Source organism: Myotis brandtii, unplaced genomic scaffold (genome assembly GCF_000412655.1).
Source record: "Myotis brandtii unplaced genomic scaffold, ASM41265v1 scaffold216, whole genome shotgun sequence".
NCBI lineage: Eukaryota > Metazoa > Chordata > Mammalia > Chiroptera > Vespertilionidae > Myotis > Myotis brandtii.
The window spans coordinates 2618811-2637142 of NW_005358092.1; the positions used below are offsets into that span (position 1 = coordinate 2618811).

The following is an 18332-nucleotide window of genomic DNA, read 5'->3' on the forward strand; positions in this document are numbered from 1 at the left end:
TGTGAGCGGTGGGAAAGGCGGCTGCAGAGGCGGCGGGAGGAGGCGAGTGCGGGGAGAGCTGCGGTGCGGGAACTTCAGTCTCCGCGGGGCCGAGAGGACCGAACCTGAGAGCGGGAGACATCTGAAATGGCGAACTCAGGGACTGGACTCCGCCAAGGAAAGAGCAGACATCGGCGAATAGAAGACTAAGTGGGCCTGGGTCCCACATAGGAGGAGGCAGACTATGTCGGAAAGATTGCTACTCCACAGCCCATCAAGACCAGCAATGTGTTATTTGAGTCCATTTGGGAGCCGAAGTACTCCTGTCAAGCAAGAACCCCGATAAAGAGCAATAGAATGAAATGCAGTTTTTCTCACAATTAGAATTGGGTAGGAGCATAAGACATCCGAGCCCTCCAGCAGGTTACCAGTGGATTTCGAATGTAGAGAGATGGATTTTTTTCCCCCTCTTTTCCTCCTGGTGATTTTTGTCCAAATAATATTCATTTGTCAATTATATCACTATCCATCCATTACTTTCAAATAAGTTACAAAACAGTATGAAGCATTGAGCCTGGATGAATGGATTTCAGATTTGTAAAAAATGTATTCTCCAAGAAGGTATCAAACAAAAATTTAAGCAATAAAACATCCATATTGAACAAATTCATATATTTTTAAACACATTCACCTGAAAATCACTAACAAAAATAAAAAGGTAAAAAGTTAAGTCTTAAAATGAGAGAGAAGAGCAGTTTTGCCCTGAATTCTTAACTAAGGAATGTTATTGAAATGGGCTTAGGGCTGCTTTCCAAGTAGCCAAGATAATAATAATAATAATAAATAAAGCATGGGAGCTCTTTAATATTCATTGTTTTGTAATAGGAAATATATCACTTGGTCAGAAAATTCTGCCACCTGGGTCTTTATATAAAGGACATTGAGCAACGTAGTGGGCAGTTCCATCAATGGCAACTTAAAAAATGCCAGAGGCATAATGTCATAATTCTGTCAACTTACAAAACATATTCTACACCTGGCTATTACACTGCTCTACAAAAAAATGCCAGAGGCATAATGTCATAATTCTATCAAGGTAATTCTACAGTACAGATAAGGATCAGGCATGCATAGTTCAGTAAACTGACTTGACACCAGGATTAGAGTCTGGAAAATCCTGAAACATAGAGGAGATCATTCCTCTTGAGTCACAATTGTTTCCTAGATGCTTTTGAGACAGATACCTGTTAAAAAGAGTTACAGAGGTTTACTAGATACCCAGTGAGACCCTTATACTAAAGCCTGAAAAGGCAGAAGAGTCACAATGTATTTACAAGATTGTTTTCCTGCTTCCTGGACTTGTTACCTTCAGACAGGCCATAATTCATTCAGTAAAAGGTCATTCTTTCAAAGTACTAATCTTCAAGGCTGTGTTAGCCAGAAAAAAAAAGAGACCCAGTTTAGCTGCAGAACAGTTGCTAGGAGTAAACAAATTGTCACCATTGTCTCCATATGCCATCACTCAGGCCTTTTGGATGGGAGCCTTTTGAATACAAACCTAATAAACATGTAAAGAACATTCTTGAAAATGGAGGAGAAAGCATATGCAAGAAGAATGTGGTGTGTAAAGGAAGGGAGTTCTTATTACACTGAAAATAGATGAAGAATGAACTGGCATTCAGAGCAGGAAGAAGTAGGAAGGAAGAGGGAACAGAAGTGAGCTGCTTTAAGGAAGAATTAAGAAAGATATGTAATGACTGAAATAGAAATTTTAGAACTGGACTTACTTCCTGCCATTAGGAAAGACTACTCCCCCCAAATACCTGTGTGTGGAAGAATATAACCCTGGTATTTCTCTCAACCCTGAGAGCAGTAGTTCTTAAGGAATTGATTTGACAGTGTCTGGAGAAAATTTTTGGCTGTCTTACTGAGTGAGGTGTTAGTGTCATCAAGAGGGTAGAGGCCAGCGATGCTGCTCAATAGCCTACACGTGCTGAGCTTGAGAAACTGCCTTAGTGACTAGTGTCCTATTTTTTCTAGCTTGTAAGGTTTTCTGAGTTCTGTGTTATCACAATTTCTGGATATGAGGCCCAAGCATTTGATATTTGTTGATATTTTAGGCGGCTTTGATGCTACATACATGACTGAGAAAGACAGGTTTAGAGGGTAAATAGAGACCTACTTTTTCATTTTAACAAAATAATCAGTAAGACACAGATTGCTTTGAGTTGTTTCAAAGGAGTCAAATAGTGTGCTGATTCCTAATAATTTGTAAACTAACACTTATATTCCACTGTATTATTTCAAATTTTGAACTGCTTAAGTTTTAGCACTTGTTGAATTATTTTTATAATAAATAATAATATTAAATCATTAAATTGTTACTAAGTAATCTACTCTTGATAGCTATTTGCTCTTAAAAATCATTTTGATATCATTTGGACCATAGTGGATTTTGTTTTCATGACTCCTAAAACAGTTCTGTGGATAGAGATTGTTATTAAGGCAGTGGTTCTCACATAGCATCATCAGAATCACCTGAAAGGCTTAATAAAAGAGACTGCTGGGCACCAGCCCGAGTTTCTGATTCTATAGGTCTGGGGAGGGACCCAAGTATTTGCATTTCTAACGAATTCTCAGGTGATGCTGCTGCTGCTGATGTGGGGACGCACTGAACTAAATTTTGAGACCCACTGAACTACAGTGACCAAGAAGATTGCTGAAATTTCTTGAGCTTGTGAAAGGACCATGCTTCCAATTTTTTTGTGTGTGCCTTTCAGAAATTATCATTTTAACATTATACTTTTATTCTTAAAGAGTGTGGTTTTCACCAAAATTACAGAATACTTACACTTTAAATGATTTCGGTAATGGATATTAATAATAAAATACTGAGGTTAAATAGAATGCCGAAATTGAGCCATGTAAATAGCAAATGTACATTTAAAATTTTTAATTATAAAAGTCCAATTATTAGTTAAACAAGTGGGTACTTAAATATTTTTATCAGGGGATGAGATCCTGCCTTTGTTGAAATGGAAAAGAGCCTTTCTGAATGAACTAAAATGATATTATTTTAACTTTATCACTTCTCCCAGTTTTTCTTAGGCAGATTTCTTGAGTCCTAGTTTGGTAATGTTTCTAACATAATTTCAAAAATCAAAACTTGACTCTGGCCCAGCCAGCGAGGCTCACTGTCAGCCTATGAACCAGGAAGTCACAGTTCGATTCTGGTCAGGACACATGCCTGGGTTGCAGGCTTAATCCTCAGTGAGGGGCATGTAGGGGGCAGCCAATCAGTGATTCTCTCTCATCATTGATGTTTCTATCTCTCTCCCTCTCCCTTCCTCTCTGAAATCAATAAAAAACATATTTAAAAAACAAACAAACGACTCTATTCCACACCCAGTAGGGCATTGAAAACTATGGCATGGTTGCTGTCTTCTATGTAGTTGTCAAAGTAGAATCATTGGCAGTTCATCTGCCCTCCTAGTAGAGCAAGAGAAAATGAACCCAGAAAACAAAGAGAAGGGTAATGAGATGCATTCATCAGTGATTCCTGCAGCTTGCCATATAACCTGTTCAGAGGGCAGAGGAAAGGCAACACACTTCTTATAACTCTTCTTTCTAATGAGATCCATGGAGCACTTTTATTGCTTCAGCTATCCCTGCATTTGGTAAAGGAAGATAATGATGGTTTATTCTGCAAGAGAAAAATTACTGCTTCCTCAGCAGAGCTACAGTCAGGCGGAGATCCCGCTTTTCTCCTTTCCTGGAGAAAAACCTCTTAAATTAGATGTTGCTGAGATTTGGTCCCACTTGAAACTGGGTAGAATTCCTGTTCTGTAAGAAGTTTATGTTCTTTAACCTCTGTGAATGTTTACTGTTAATGAAGAGAATCTACATATTTTGCTGTTTGTTTTTATGTTCTAGGAGAAGACCGATGTGGAAGGAACCTTATTTGTTTACACAAGGTAAGAGTACTTTTAGAAAGGAAATGACAGCCATTCTTTAATTGTAGTTTTATTTCAAAGACAAGTAAAAGAACTGAACCATAGTTTGAAGTTTTTAGTTGACACAAGGGAATACTGAATAATGTCACCTGGGATATTGTGACATTATTTCAGAATAAAATTTTAGAATATAGTTTAAATTTTTAGTATAGATGAACTTAAATCTTTATGTTTTCTAAAAGTAGTATTAAATGTTTATTCTTTAGTTCAAACAAATGGTACAAAGTTCTCGAATATAATGCATTAGCAAACAGAAGTACACTATTAAGAATATTAGATTATTTAATCAATATTTAGAACGGGTCCAGATATTTATCTTTTAAATTTTTATTTTTTAATTACAGTTTACATTCATTGTTATTTTGTATTAGTTTCAGATGTTCAGCATAGTGGTTAGGTAATCATATACTTTGCAAAGTGTTCCCCCCAATATTTCTAGTGCCCAACAGGCACCATACATTGTTTTACAGTATTATTGACTATATTCCCTATGCTGTTCTTTAAACCCCTATGACTATTTTGTAACTACCAATTTGTACTTACTAATCCCTTCACCTTTTTCACCCAGTCCCCCAACCTCCCTCCCTTCTGGCAACCATCTGTCAGTTCTCTGTATCTATGAGTCTGTTCCTATTTTGTTTGTTCATTTATATTGTTCTTTAGATTCCACATATGAGTGAAATTATATGGTATTTGTCTAAATATTCCACACCCAATAGGGTTTTATTGATGTCTCCCCTACCACCCTTGACTATTTAGAGAAGCATGATCCAAAACTAAAGATGTCTGAGTCCTCCATTATTTAGTTAATAGAATATGTTTCAGGATAGATTTAATACACTCTTTATTTTGATTGTGAATAAATTTAATGAGTTCATGTTATTAATAATTTATATCAAATATTGACAGTGGAAGGGAGGGGACTAAAGAGAGAGAGAGAAACATCGATGTGAGAGAGACACATCCTTGCCTCCCGCACTCGCCCAACTGGGGTGGGGATCAAACCTGCAACCAAGGTATGAACCCTTGACCAGGAATTGAGCCTGTGACCCTTTGGTGCTCAGGCTGACACTCTAACCACTGAGAACACCAGTCAGGACTGTATTTTGTCTCAGTAGCTGAACCTTTAATTCATATAAAGTGTCATAAAGTCCATCACCATCAATGAGGGTGCAAAGGTAAATACAAAGGCCTACTACTAATTCTTTCAGGGCTAACAGTTTCATTGGGGACACAGAAAATATACACATACAAGTATATATTTTTTACACATGCACTCACATTTAAAGATAAACAATAATGTAGCTAGATTATCCTAAGTGCCAGTTGATAGGTTATAAGCAATGAATGGGCTGCTCAGGTTGTAGAAGGCTTTATAGAGTGGTGAGTCCTGAGTCAGCCTCACGAATAAAGATAGAACTTAACTTGCTTAGAGGAGAGAGGGAAGGGCAGTCTCAACAGCAAGAATGGCCTAAGCAGAGGCATGAAGCCTATAGTGATAAAGGGACAGTGAGGAAAATGACTCTGGTGCAGAGTTTACATTGGCTTATATTAGTTAGAAGTTAACAGTAAGGGTAAAGCAATTTTGCTGGCTTGGAATTTCAGACAGGATTTTGAAATTTATTTTCTTAGCAGTATGGAGCCATTGAAGGTTTATGAACAGAGGAGTAATAGAATTATAACCAAATGTGCGAGGAAAGTCAGTGTGTCAGCATTATGCGGATGCATTGGTTCTAGAATAAACTGGAGCAGGACATTGAGAAGATACTTGCGGTGGAGATGAGATGATGAGAGTGTGGACCAGAGGGATGGAAGTTGAAATGGAAAGGATTTATTGAAATAATGCATGTATAGAGGGAATGGTGACATTTAAAAAATAACATTAAGATTTTGGAATGGAAGACTGAGAGAATGACAATTATTGGTAGAATGGAAAAATAGATCAAGAATCTGGTTTGAGGAAAAAATTTAATTTTCTCTTGAAATAATGATTTTGAAGTGATAGCAGGGCATTCAGATGGAGATGTCCAGCCACTCAAGTGGGATCAGGGCTGGAATACAGAGTTTGGAGTCATCTGCATTAATTTGGTCACTAAAACTATGAGAGAAAATAGGTTCTTTGAGGGAGAAAGTGGAAACTGAGGAAAACTAATGGTTGGTTTTAGAGCCAGCAGGATACAGAGAAGAGTCAGCCATAAAGGTAAAAGCAGAGTTAGAACAATACAAAGAGGCCAGTTGTGGGCATAGCCAGGAACAGTGTGAGTCTGTGTGTAGGTGGAAGCAGAAGTGGGAGTGGGAAGAAAGGCCTGGATGGCCAAGGCCATCAGAACAGGTAAGGAGGAGGTTAGTTTATTCAGTTTCAGAAAAATGGTGGGAGTGCTCAAGAGCCATTGGCTGTATTAGTTTACATTGTGTTCCAAAACATTCCAAAAGCATGGGAGCACACCACCAAGTGAGCTTGTTCAGGAAAGACTACTCTTGAGAATTCTGAAGAATGAAAAGAAAAGCAAGTGGTTGAACTTTACTGTGCCAAGCACACAATATGCATTCTCATTCATTTCTGAAAATATTTTACTTCTGAAAAGAAGTAAAAGAAAATATATTAATATGCATTAATGGTTTTATTTTGGGAATTTTTAGTAGGGTTATTTTTTTTAGTGTACCCAAACCAAATGTAGGGTTGTTATTATAAGCACTTCTTAATTTACTTTGAGTTCTTAGTGGATCTGTCAGTTAAATATTAAATTGAGAATATATTAAATTGAGAAAATATTAAATTGAGAAACAAATCCTTCCTTATATCTTTATATCTTAATCTCTTCCTCAAATATAACTCCTCATTAACAGGAGTCCCTTTTCCCTGCCGTCTTCCCCAAGATCCCCGCAGCCCCCAATGCCAGATTCTGGGATGCTGAGGTCTTTCCTCTGCAGAGGATGACAGGAAGCTTGTAAAGATCAAAAGGGAGTTTTGGGTACAGGTGATGGAGCTGCCAGTGATACCTTTTGCTCTGTATCCATACTGAGAGGTTAATGAAATCCTTGAAGAGTCAAATCTGTTTATGTGTAAAAATACCTAATCCTATTTAAAATTTTTTTTGTCTTCTTTTTCTCTCATGTCTTCTTTTTTTAATAGAGTTCATAGAGAACCACTGGTGATTTCTGAACTTAACACTTCTAAAAGACTCTGTCAGAGATCTTTGGAAGTCAATTTTCATTCTTCCTCAGAATTTAAGTTGAAATGGTTATCATGATTGTGTCTGGTTTTGATTATATGCCTAATACCACTTTACCTCTCTGTAAAATGAATTAGACAAGGATTGGCTTCCATCAATTTTAAAATTGGAGGGCTCAAAAGGAAATGCTGTAAGTGGTAATGTAGCTGTATTTTACTTCTTTATCAGTATTAAATCAGATATCAAGTTTATATCAAACTAAAATATAAATACCTTGTTGCTCATAACACTTCTGTGGGTTTGTTACCCTGGTGCCCTAGTTTAAAGTAAATAAATAAATTCTGCTTTCACTTTCAGTTTGTAAGCATGTGGGGTTTCATTTGTCACAGAAGCTGTGTAGTTGAATTGCTATATGGCTGCCACCCAAGGGTAGATAAATGCAAATGTAGTTATTAGATTTTATACTCTGTATAATTTGGGTTTTTTTCTGCCTGACAGAGAGTAGGCACTAAAGGTTTATTAAATAAAAATAAAAAGTCACTAACAGCCACATTTTTATGGAGAAAAACTTTATAATAGTTTATCTATAAAGCTATTTGCTTTAAAGAAAGGATCGCTTTGTACATTAAATTATATAAACTTTTAATTATACTGTATTTCCTCACCAGTTTATTGACCAGAGTTGCATCATTTCTTTAAAAAGTTTCACAGCTTTTAATTTCAGACCAACACTAAGATTTTCTGTGAAAATTTTCTTCATGTAATTGTGACATACACTCTATATTAACTATCATGTAATTACCATCTCCTCCTTAAAGGAATTTATAATCTAGATAGGGAAACAAGATATATATAGTTAAATAAGTAGAATTTGATTTTACCAAAGGATTGGTAATGAGAGTCATGCTGCATGTGTTACATAAATTAATACATTAGTGCTATTAGCTACTAGTAAAGAATCATTGCTTTACATGTGTACAGTCTGCTTGCACAAAGCTGTATAGACTTACAAAATGGTCAAAGGCACATTCGGAATGTAGATATACTAAAAATATACTATACTGAACAACGTGTCTTTTGATGTCCTCCCCACCCCTTGTGATTCTTAGGTCTGCTTCTCCAAAGTATGGGTTCACCATTATGAATAGGCTGAGCATGGAAAATAGGACAGAACCCATTACTAAAGACCTGGATTTCCAGCTCCAGGACCCTTTCCTTCTCTACAGAAATGCCAGATGTGAGTTTTTCTTAATGAATGGGTAGTTTTATTTTGGCAGTTTTACCAAGTATTTAAAATTGTACAGTGTATGTCATTGGGCTTGTGTTTAGTGTCAGTGATTCTAGGGATCAGGATTGGTTATCTTGGGCAATGCACTTTCTTCCTTGGGAAAGTTTACATGAAAACAATATGACTATATGATGTAAGTATTCAAACCCTGTCTTCTGCAATGAGACCACTCTGCAGTGTGAACCCATTGGAGATTCTAAGCTTGATCAGTGCTGGGTGCGGAGTTTTGGTCAGGAGACTACAGAGAGGCACATAGGTGGTGCTGTAGGACATACAATGAATGATTCAGCTGGTGGAGCTTTTTTGTGTGTGAGCCTTCTGATATTATGTTTGGGGGAGAGGACTAATAGTCTAGAATTGCTATCTTTTGAATATATAGCAAAGTCCAAAGGATTTTAGTCATTAAGAATTTCATAAGACTTTGTAATGTTGAAGTCTTAGGTAACTATGTGGTCCTTGTCAGATTTGAAATGAGGTAGAAATTGCCTACCCAATATTCTGCTTATTTTACTCATGTGTCTTATCTGACCACTTGTGTTGGACTATTGGACAGCCCAGAGAAATATTGATGGAAAATATATAAACTGCAAGAGCATCTATGTGTGTTTGTGCATGCACATGCTCTGTGCTTGTGGGTAACTTTCAGAAAGACCTTGCAGTTAAATATTTTCATTCATTTTCCACCGTGCTCTTTGAGCTCAATATATAAGAATTTGCCTACTATATACTATTCAGTGTAATCTTAATAAGGAATGTAATACAAGTGATATTTGATGTTATAACTCCAATGAATTGTTTTGAAATAAATATAACATCCTTTTACTGCTATATTTACTTGTAATTATATATGTATAATTAAGTTATTATGATAGGTGGTCATCCTATTATTTAGAGAATATGAGTAAATTTTCATGAGAAAAAAATGAAAGCTATTAATGACTTACTAATGATAGGTCCTGTGAGTGAAAAATTTAGTAAAATAGATAAATATTTTGTTTCCTATTTCTATTTCTTTGCTGGAAGGTATAATTCCATCAGTTGTTAGCTTGTAGTTTGAGTTGTTTGTGTAGTAACATCAGGTTTTATTTTCCTTTTTGAGATTATTAGATTCCATGTCAAATAATATATAATTTAAATCCTAATAAAATAGCCATATAAATAAATATAAAATAAATGAATATTAGTGACTTATAGTAATCATTTTGGTAACTCTTACTTTGTATAAATACTTAGTCTAGTTAGTACAGATACTATTTTAAGTTCTTATTATAATATTATGTATCACATATTATGTACAAAAATATAAGAATCAACCACTCTTTAATGTGGTTGATTTTAAAATTGACTTTCCTAAGTCCCAGAGGATTTATCTGATAGGTAATACTATTTGAATCTAATAAACATATATTAAGCCTAACCTTGTTCCAGGCCAATGCTAATATGGTAGTCTAACTGCATGTGGCTGTTGAATACTTGAAATGTGGCTTAGTCTGAATAGAGCGGTGCTATGAGTGTAAAATACACATTGATTTTCAAAGACAATACAAAAAAATGTAAAAAAAAATCTCAATTTTATACTGATTTAACTGTTGAAATGATAATACTTTAAATATGTTGAGGTAAATAAAATGTTATTGAAATTAATTTCACCTGCTTTTTTTTTTATTTAAAATTACATATGTGGTTCACATGTGTGGTTCACCTTACATTTCTATGGAATGGCAATGTCCTAATTATTTTTATTTCTTTTACTATATTTTACAATCATAACTTTATAGGGTAGACATTTTCACTGCCATTTTGCAGATGAGCAAACTGAGGTTCAGTGAGGTGACAGACCTGACAGATATTCACATATTCTAATTTCTCATAACTTTTTCTTAGAAATACTAATATTTTTGTTTTATAAAAATGAGAAACTGAGGTTAAAGAAATTAAGTAATTTATCATGGCACATGACTATTTGGAGATGGAAACAGCATTGAACTGAGAAAGCCTAACTTCAGGCCCACCCAGCCAGTGTGGCTCAGTGCTGGAATATTGATCCATGTACCAGGAGGTTGCTGGTTTTATTCCCAGTCAGGGCACATGCCTGGACTGGGGTGTTGATCCTCAGTAGGGGGTATATGAAGCAGCCAATCAATGTTTCTCTTTCATTGATGTTTCTATATCTCTCCCTTTTCCATCTCCCTTCCTCTTTCTCTAAAAATCAATAAAAATAAAAAACAAACAAACAAAAAAAGCCCAGGCCCAAGCAGTGAAAAAGTACTAACACATGAATGATGTATTTGAGCAAGGTTTACTTCTCACAAAATACTTAATCTTTTTATTATACACTCCAATGTTTAAAAAGCAAGTTTCTTTTATAAAAAGTTGAGTATCTATTTTGTCCCAGTTATTTGAGAGGAGACTATCCAATAAAAACAAATGTAACAGAAAGCTTAATTTGACCATTTCTTTCATATTATTCCCTTTAGTAACCTTTTACTATGTTTTCCATTTCATATCTAAGTAAGATTTTGGTATATGGAAATATATTTTAGAAATGTATTTTCCCAAATATCCTATATAATAAAAGGCTAATATGCAAATCAACCGAACAGCGGAATGACTGGTCGCTATGATGCACACTGACCACCAGGGGGCAGATGCTCAATGCCATGAGCTGCTCAGCCAGAAGCTGGGCTCACGGCTGGTGAGTGCAGCGGTGGTGGTGGGAGCTTCTCCTGCCTCCGCAGCTGTCAGACATCTCTCGAGGGTTCCCGGACTGCAAGAGGGCACAGGCTGTGCTGAGGGACACCCTTTTCCCCCAACCCCCAGTGCATGAATTTCATGCACCGGGCCTCTAGTATAATAATATTTAAGATAAGTTACAGACAGCAATGACAGGTAGATTTCAGAGCTAGGCCAACAGCTTGAATATATCATTGTCTATGCTAAGAAGTTCTTTTGAGCTGCTTGATTTCATTGAAGACATAAGCCTGGAGCTTAGAGCAAATTATAGAAGGCAAAAATCAAGATATTTAGGATCAAAGCTGTTTTAGAAAATTCCTCAGTTTTAAAGTGAATTTATTTGGGTAGTTTTGTATTAAAAAAGAAATACAATTTAAATTCTTTGTTGATATTTGTAGGATCTGGGGAAAGTTGCTAAATAATGGGAAATGGTACACTGAATGAAAGTGAGAGTTACTAACAGTTCTTATCTTTCAAATAAGCCATGGCCTAGAAGTTCCCTTTTAAAGTGATTGGTGGTATTTTAGTTATAGACAGGAGATTGAACACATTCCTGAAACTATAGAAATGACAGTAAATGGGGAAAAAGCTATAAACCCACAAGGGTGTTGGATGCATTTCATGAAAAAGATTGAGTAAACAAGAGAGAAGAAGACATGCTATGATAGCTTTATTGTTCATAATTATTAACTTGTCTCCTTGCAGAAGATCATATCTCTGTTCTGTTGATGTCAGACTTGATTATATGCTTTCGTTCCCCCCAACTCCTCCACCCACACTGACCCCTCCAGAAGGATATTATGTGGTCACCTGTTGAACTCAAATATGAATAAATTGCTTTGACCAATGAAATGTGGGTAAGAGTGATGTATGTCACTTATGAGCACATACTTTAAGAACTAGCTCATGATTCATCATGTCTCTTTTCCTTCTGCTATGATGACTAACAGTATTCTAGGCAGAGGCTGCTCTGTCAGCCTGGAATGAAAATAGCATGGTACAGAGGTAAAAGCAATCCATGATCAACATGTAATATGTATGAGAAATAAACCTTTGTCATTGTAAGCCATTGAGATTGTGGGGTTGTTTGTTACTGCAGCATAACTTGGGCTACTGTGACTGATGCACAAGCCATCGAAGAAAAAGGGGATCCAAACACAGAATGGAGGTAAAGGAATTCTGAGAACTATGATAAAGAGGAATCCCATAATGACTCCTATGTGATTAAACTAAAGATCATTCAGCCTAAAAGTAAAAGGATAGAAGGCTTCAGGATGGGTGTCCAAGGAAAAATTTATAACTGATAGTATGAATCTATTGAAACATTTACAGTTCCTTTTCAAGAAAGTTTGATGATAGAGGAACATTGAAAACTGAGGGGGTGGGAGGAACAGTAACAAAATGAAGCAATTCTTAATTCCTGGGAAAACAAAATATTGTATAAAAAAGGAAATATAATCATAGTATACCATATGGCTCTGCAGATCATAATACTTAATTAAATTATAAGCACTGAATGTGAAATTGTATTATACTAGAAGGATGTGTGTTTGTGAGAGTGTGTATATTGTCAGAGAACTAAATCCTCAATAGATTTTAAAAATCAAGAAGTGTATGCATGCTATATAGTAAAAGAGATTTAAATGTCAGAAGAAAAGTTGGATGAGAAATAAATGGAGAGCAGAAACAACTGTTATGGATAGAATTAAGATTGTTTTGGAGGAACAGTAATTATGAATGTAATGGCTAGAGAAGCTCAGTTTTTGTAAACTGTATAGTGTTTGACTTTTAAAATTATGTATGTGTATTATTTTGATAACGATAAAAATTAAAAATATAATTGGGTATCAATGCATTCATAAAAGCAATGTTTTAATTGGTGGTTAGATTTTTAAGTCAACTCATAAGAGTCTTTCTAGGCCATTGTATACCTACCTAAAAGTAGCACACTAACATAATGATGTATCTATGAAATATACTGGTAGCACTAGTGTGTATTGCATTATTTCTATAGGAAAATTCATTCAAGATTAAAACTTGTGTAGATCCCCAAAAGTATAACATCCTTAGCAGCAGGGCAGAGGACTTCTAGTGCCCATTTATAGTAACAGGTCATTTATAAAGCTAGATGTTCCTATAAATTATATGTTAGCACATGGTCATAGTAAAGTAAACTTTGAAGCCTTCACAGTCTGTTGCTAAGCCTTGGTTCTGTATTGGTTCTGCAATTCTGTATTGCTCTCCTCTTTATTTCCACCTCCATTCCGGTTCAGGCTTTCATTACATATTACTTGGGGCATTTCACAACTCCTCATAATAAAAAGACATTAAGCTTCTGACACCAGCCAAAATAGAGAAAGTTCACTATAACATATCTATCCCACTGGTTATAACTAAAAGTTCTAGGCAGAATACACCCCTCCCCCAAGAAAAATCCTAATTGAGGATTCTGAAAATAAGCAATAACAGGCATATTGGGAAGGGAAGTAAAAACCTGAAGAACAACCAGTATAGTGGTGAATTTCCTGATTTTATTCTTTACTTCTTTATCTCCTGGCTTTGACTCAAGAGTGGGCCAAGTCACAGAATTGTGGACAAGAACAAAAACAAGAGAAGCCCCACTTTCTAGTCTGGGGACTAGAGAAATCGACTCCCATGAGCTACAAAGTGTGGAGAGAATTGCCCCCTCTTCCCTTTTTTTTTCTCTCCTAGCCCTACTCTGAAGCCAATTGCAGCTGAACTACCACTGTGTCGGTGATGGTGGAGGTGCACGCACATGAAGGTCCCCGGAAACAACCTGTCACTACCAGAGGAACTCAAACAAGGGCCCTTGTGGTCTGAAGAGTTTGGGGGAAATCCAATTACATATATTTCATCTTTGTTTTGTTTCACCTTGTGGGCATCCCAAGCTATGCAGTCTGTGTGACAGTGTGAGAAGTTAACACTCTAAAAGAAACTCTGACTTTCTGGCTATAGGTAGAGTGTTAGGGAGACTAGAGGAGAGAGCTGGATAAGGAGATTCCCTAATTCTGTACATGAACTGACACAAGTCCTAGTCTCACTTGTGAGCTTCATAAACATGTAGTAGAGCCAAAGAAACATAGGAAAAACTTTGAGAACTAACCTACAATATAAACCACCATCCAAGTTCCAGACACAACTCTGAAAATGAATCTGACATGTAAACCATTGCACACAAAAGGCAAGACAAAACTTCTTGTCTATACATAACCAAATTGATTGCATTCTCAAACAAAAAATCAGCATTCTCTGGAAAGTTTTAAGAGGACTCGAAAGTCTCACAATATTATCAAAATGTCCAAGAGACAATCCAAAATTACTGATAAAAAGAACCAGAAAAATATGACCAAATCTCAAAGGAAAAATGTCAACAGATGGCCACCCTGAGATGATTTAGATGTAATTATAAGACCATGGCTTTAAGACAACTTTTATTACTACACCCGATGAGGTAAAACTGAATACTCTTCTTATTTTATTTTAGAGAGAGAGAGAAACATTGATTGCCCTATTGGGGATCAAACCCGCAACCTGGGTATGTCTCCACCATCTTTTGGTGTATGGGACAATGCTCCAACCAACTGAGCCATACTGTCAGGGGTAAAACTGAATATTCTTGGAATGTATGGAAAGATATAAATTTTCAGGAAAAAAAATAAAAAAGAATCAAAGGAAAATTGTGGAACTAAAATAATACAGTATTCAATGGATGGCCTGACTCACAGAATAGAGATGACAGAGAAAAGAAAAGTCAGTAAACTAAAAGATCAGTAAAAATTATCAAGAATATAGAGGAAAAATATTAAGAAACAAAAAGACCCAGGACAGCCAAGATATGGAAGCAACCTAAGTGTGCATCAATAGACAAATGGATAAAAAGTTGTGGTGCATATATACGATGGAATATTACTCATCCATAAAAAAAGAATAAAATCTTACCATTTGTAATAGCATGGGTAGACCTGGAGAGTATTATGCTAAGTGAATTAAGTTTGACAGAGAAAGACAAATGCCATATGATTTCACATGTAGGTGGGATCTGAGGAATAAAATAAACAAACTAGAAACAGACTCATAGGTTGCCAGAGGAAGGGGGAGTTGGAGGAGGGCTGGGTGAAAATGTGAAGGAATTAAGAGGTAGTTACAGAAGAGTTATGGGGATGTAAAGTACAACATAGGGAATATAGTCAATATTTTAATAACTATGCACGGTGTCAGGTGAATACTTGAAATATAAGAGTGACCATTTTGTAAAGTATATGATTGCCTAATCACTATGCTGTACTCCTAAAACTAAATACAAAATAATGAATGTAAATTTAATAATGAAAAACTCAACAAAATACACAAACCCCTGGGCTTAAGAAACCTTCAGGGCAATATCAGGTCTGAATTTGTGTCATTGAAGTCCCATAAAAGGAGAAAAAGACTGGTTTAGAAAAAAATATTTGAAGAAATATGGTTTACAACTTTTAAATTTGATTAGACAACTATATAGATTTAAAAGCTCAGTAAACCACAAAGAGGATAAACACAAAGAAAGCCATGCCCATAAACATCATAATCAAACTGCTGAAAAACAGATTTTTAAAAAATCTTAAAGGCAACCAGAGGAAAACAATACATTACATATAGGGGAACAATATTTTGAATGACTACAGATTTCTCTTCAGAAAGCATGAAGTCTGGGAGACAGTGGAGTGCTGAAATAAAAGAATTGTCAAGTTAGAACTCTTATCTCCAGTGAAACTATCCCTCAAGAATGAAGGTGAAATAAAGATATTGTTGGATAAAAGAATATTGAAAGAATTCTTTATCAGTAGACCTGCTCTAAAATAAATGCTAAAAGAAGTTCTTCAGACTGAAGGGAAATATTAAAGGGAAAATGGGAGCTGCAGAATGAATAGCAACAGGAATAGTAAAAATATGGGTAAATAGACTAGATTTACTTTTTTTCTTTTCTCAAGTTTTTAAAAATACATATGACTGTTGAAAGCAAAAGTAATGTCAGGAGGGGTTTAATGTATGTAGATGTAATACATGTGACAATTACAACATAAATGGGAGCATAAAGGGACCTATCCTATAAAATAAAGAGCTAATATGCTAATTAGACTGAACAGCAGAATGACCATCTGGATGACCTTCTGGATGAAGGCGGGGCTGTGAGGGCCGGCTGAGGCTGCGAGGGGCTGAGAGGGCCGGCCAAGGCCCTGACATTTATTAACCACTGTTTCATCTAACCTTTATTTCTTCTTCTAAGTTTATTAGACTGTTACACCAACTCTTCTCAAGTTTGTATCTTGGCTTTCTCAACCTGGAAATACAGCCATCCTTATTCTAAAATACATCTTCAGGACTTTAAACCAACATGACAGCAAAGGCTTTCATGTAATAACTTCAACTGAAAGTTTTAAGTAATTTCAGGTGATGGAAATAGTTTAACTTAGTTCCAGATTATTAGAAAGTCTGTGCACCCTTCCTCTGGCTTGGGACGTCTGCTCTCTCCATATGGTCAGAGGAGAAAGATTTCTTGTTGCTGAAATATGAAAACCTGTACCACTTAATCTTTCTCCTGAGTAGAAGGAATTAACTCTGCTTCCCTCTCAAGGGTCAATTTTTTTAAGTGAGTTTTCTAGCAGAGATAATCCTTACCATCTATTCTGCAGTTCTTTCCCTAGAACAAAATGTATGGTAAACAACTAATTAGATTTTAAAATAGAATTATAGGTCTTTTCTTAATGGCTATTATAGAACACATTATAAGCTGTAACTTTAATTTATTCTAAAGCGGCAATTGAAATGTTCCTATATATACCATGATAAATAATAGCAGTAAGAGAGTCAAAACTGCAAACACAGATAGGTCATAATTTGGAAGCAACATTGCTCTCTAAGAATGCATTTTGTGAAATGTTTGCTCTGCCATTATATCACCATTAATTAGTTGAGAAAGCAGTGGCATGAGGGAATTACGGGCCCTGTGTGGACAGAGACTACATTTTATATCTTATTTGTATTCTGTGGTACCAAATAAACACAGAAAGCAAACAGATCTGGATAAGAAATAGATACATACAAGGTACTTAAAGTAATTCCCAAATCATATTAATTCTAGAAGTGTTATATGTGTATACTAGAGGCCCAGTGCATGAAATCATGCACGGAAAGGGGGGTGTCCCTCAGCCTGGCCTGCACCCTCTCGCAATCGGGACCCCTCGGGTTGGATCCCTAGGCCTGGCCAGCAATCAGGGTCTATTGGGGCTTTCCTTACCCCGGCTGCCGCCCCCCACCACTGCCACTGCTTGCCATCTGTGCGGCGCTGCCCACACCTCTCCCGCCGCCGGTCGCCTCCCTCTGTGGGTGACAGGCATGGGGTGTGATTGCTTGGCTGGTCTGGGCCTCCCTCTTTGGAGCAATCATGTAGCTCCCCCACCCTGCCCCGATCCATTGCCCCACTGGCCGGTGGCTTGGACCTCCCTCTTTGGAGCAATCAATTGTGGAGCCCCCCCCCCATCGATCACCCCGCAGAGGGTGGCCTGGGCCTCCCTCTGCAGAGTGATCTTGGGGTGATGGCGGGGCCCCCCAGACCAATCGCATCGCACCCGCCTTGGTTGGCCTGAGGCCATTGCGTGTCATAGCATGGTTGTCTGGAAGGTCGTCCGGATGGTCTTTCTGCTGTTTGATTGTTTGGTCGATTTGCATATTATGCTTTTATTATTATAGATATGTCTGATGTTTTGTCCAATTTTGAAGGTACTCTGCTTGGGGTGATTGAGAAAGAGCCACAAAGTTGTCCAGTTTTTCAAAATTCTTCCCTATTCTCACTTGGCAGCAGAGATGGAAAATCCTACCTCTCAGCAAATACAAAGCAGTAAGGGAAGCGGAGCTGTGTGCTTCGCCCTTTCCATGGCTGAAGATGCTAAGGAGCCTGTGCTTTGCAAGCCTCTCCTAGGCTTCAGGCCATGTGAGGAATAAAAGGTCTTCCAACTTAACAAATTCTAAGACCTCGAGACCTTGTTTTCTTAACCTTGGAATCAGCTCAGGCAATTATTACAAAAGCAACTTGAAAGGTTAAAAGTGAATGATGTGTAAATTTATTACCAAGAGAATGAAAGCCACATT

General features: G+C 36.7%; 1 protein-coding gene across 1 annotated transcript in view; it reads left to right on the forward strand.

Annotated features, from left to right (window-relative positions):
* The first annotated feature begins 3672 nt into the window (after positions 1-3672).
* The window catches only part of DCP1B (decapping mRNA 1B), a 47241-nt gene continuing 32581 nt past the window's right edge, over positions 3673-18332 (forward strand). Inside the window, exons 1-3 of the mRNA XM_005865962.2 lie at positions 3673-3819; positions 3913-3953; positions 8275-8402. Of these exons, the coding sequence (XP_005866024.1) occupies positions 3673-3819; positions 3913-3953; positions 8275-8402 (316 nt within the window). The remainder of the gene's footprint in view (positions 3820-3912; positions 3954-8274; positions 8403-18332) is intronic.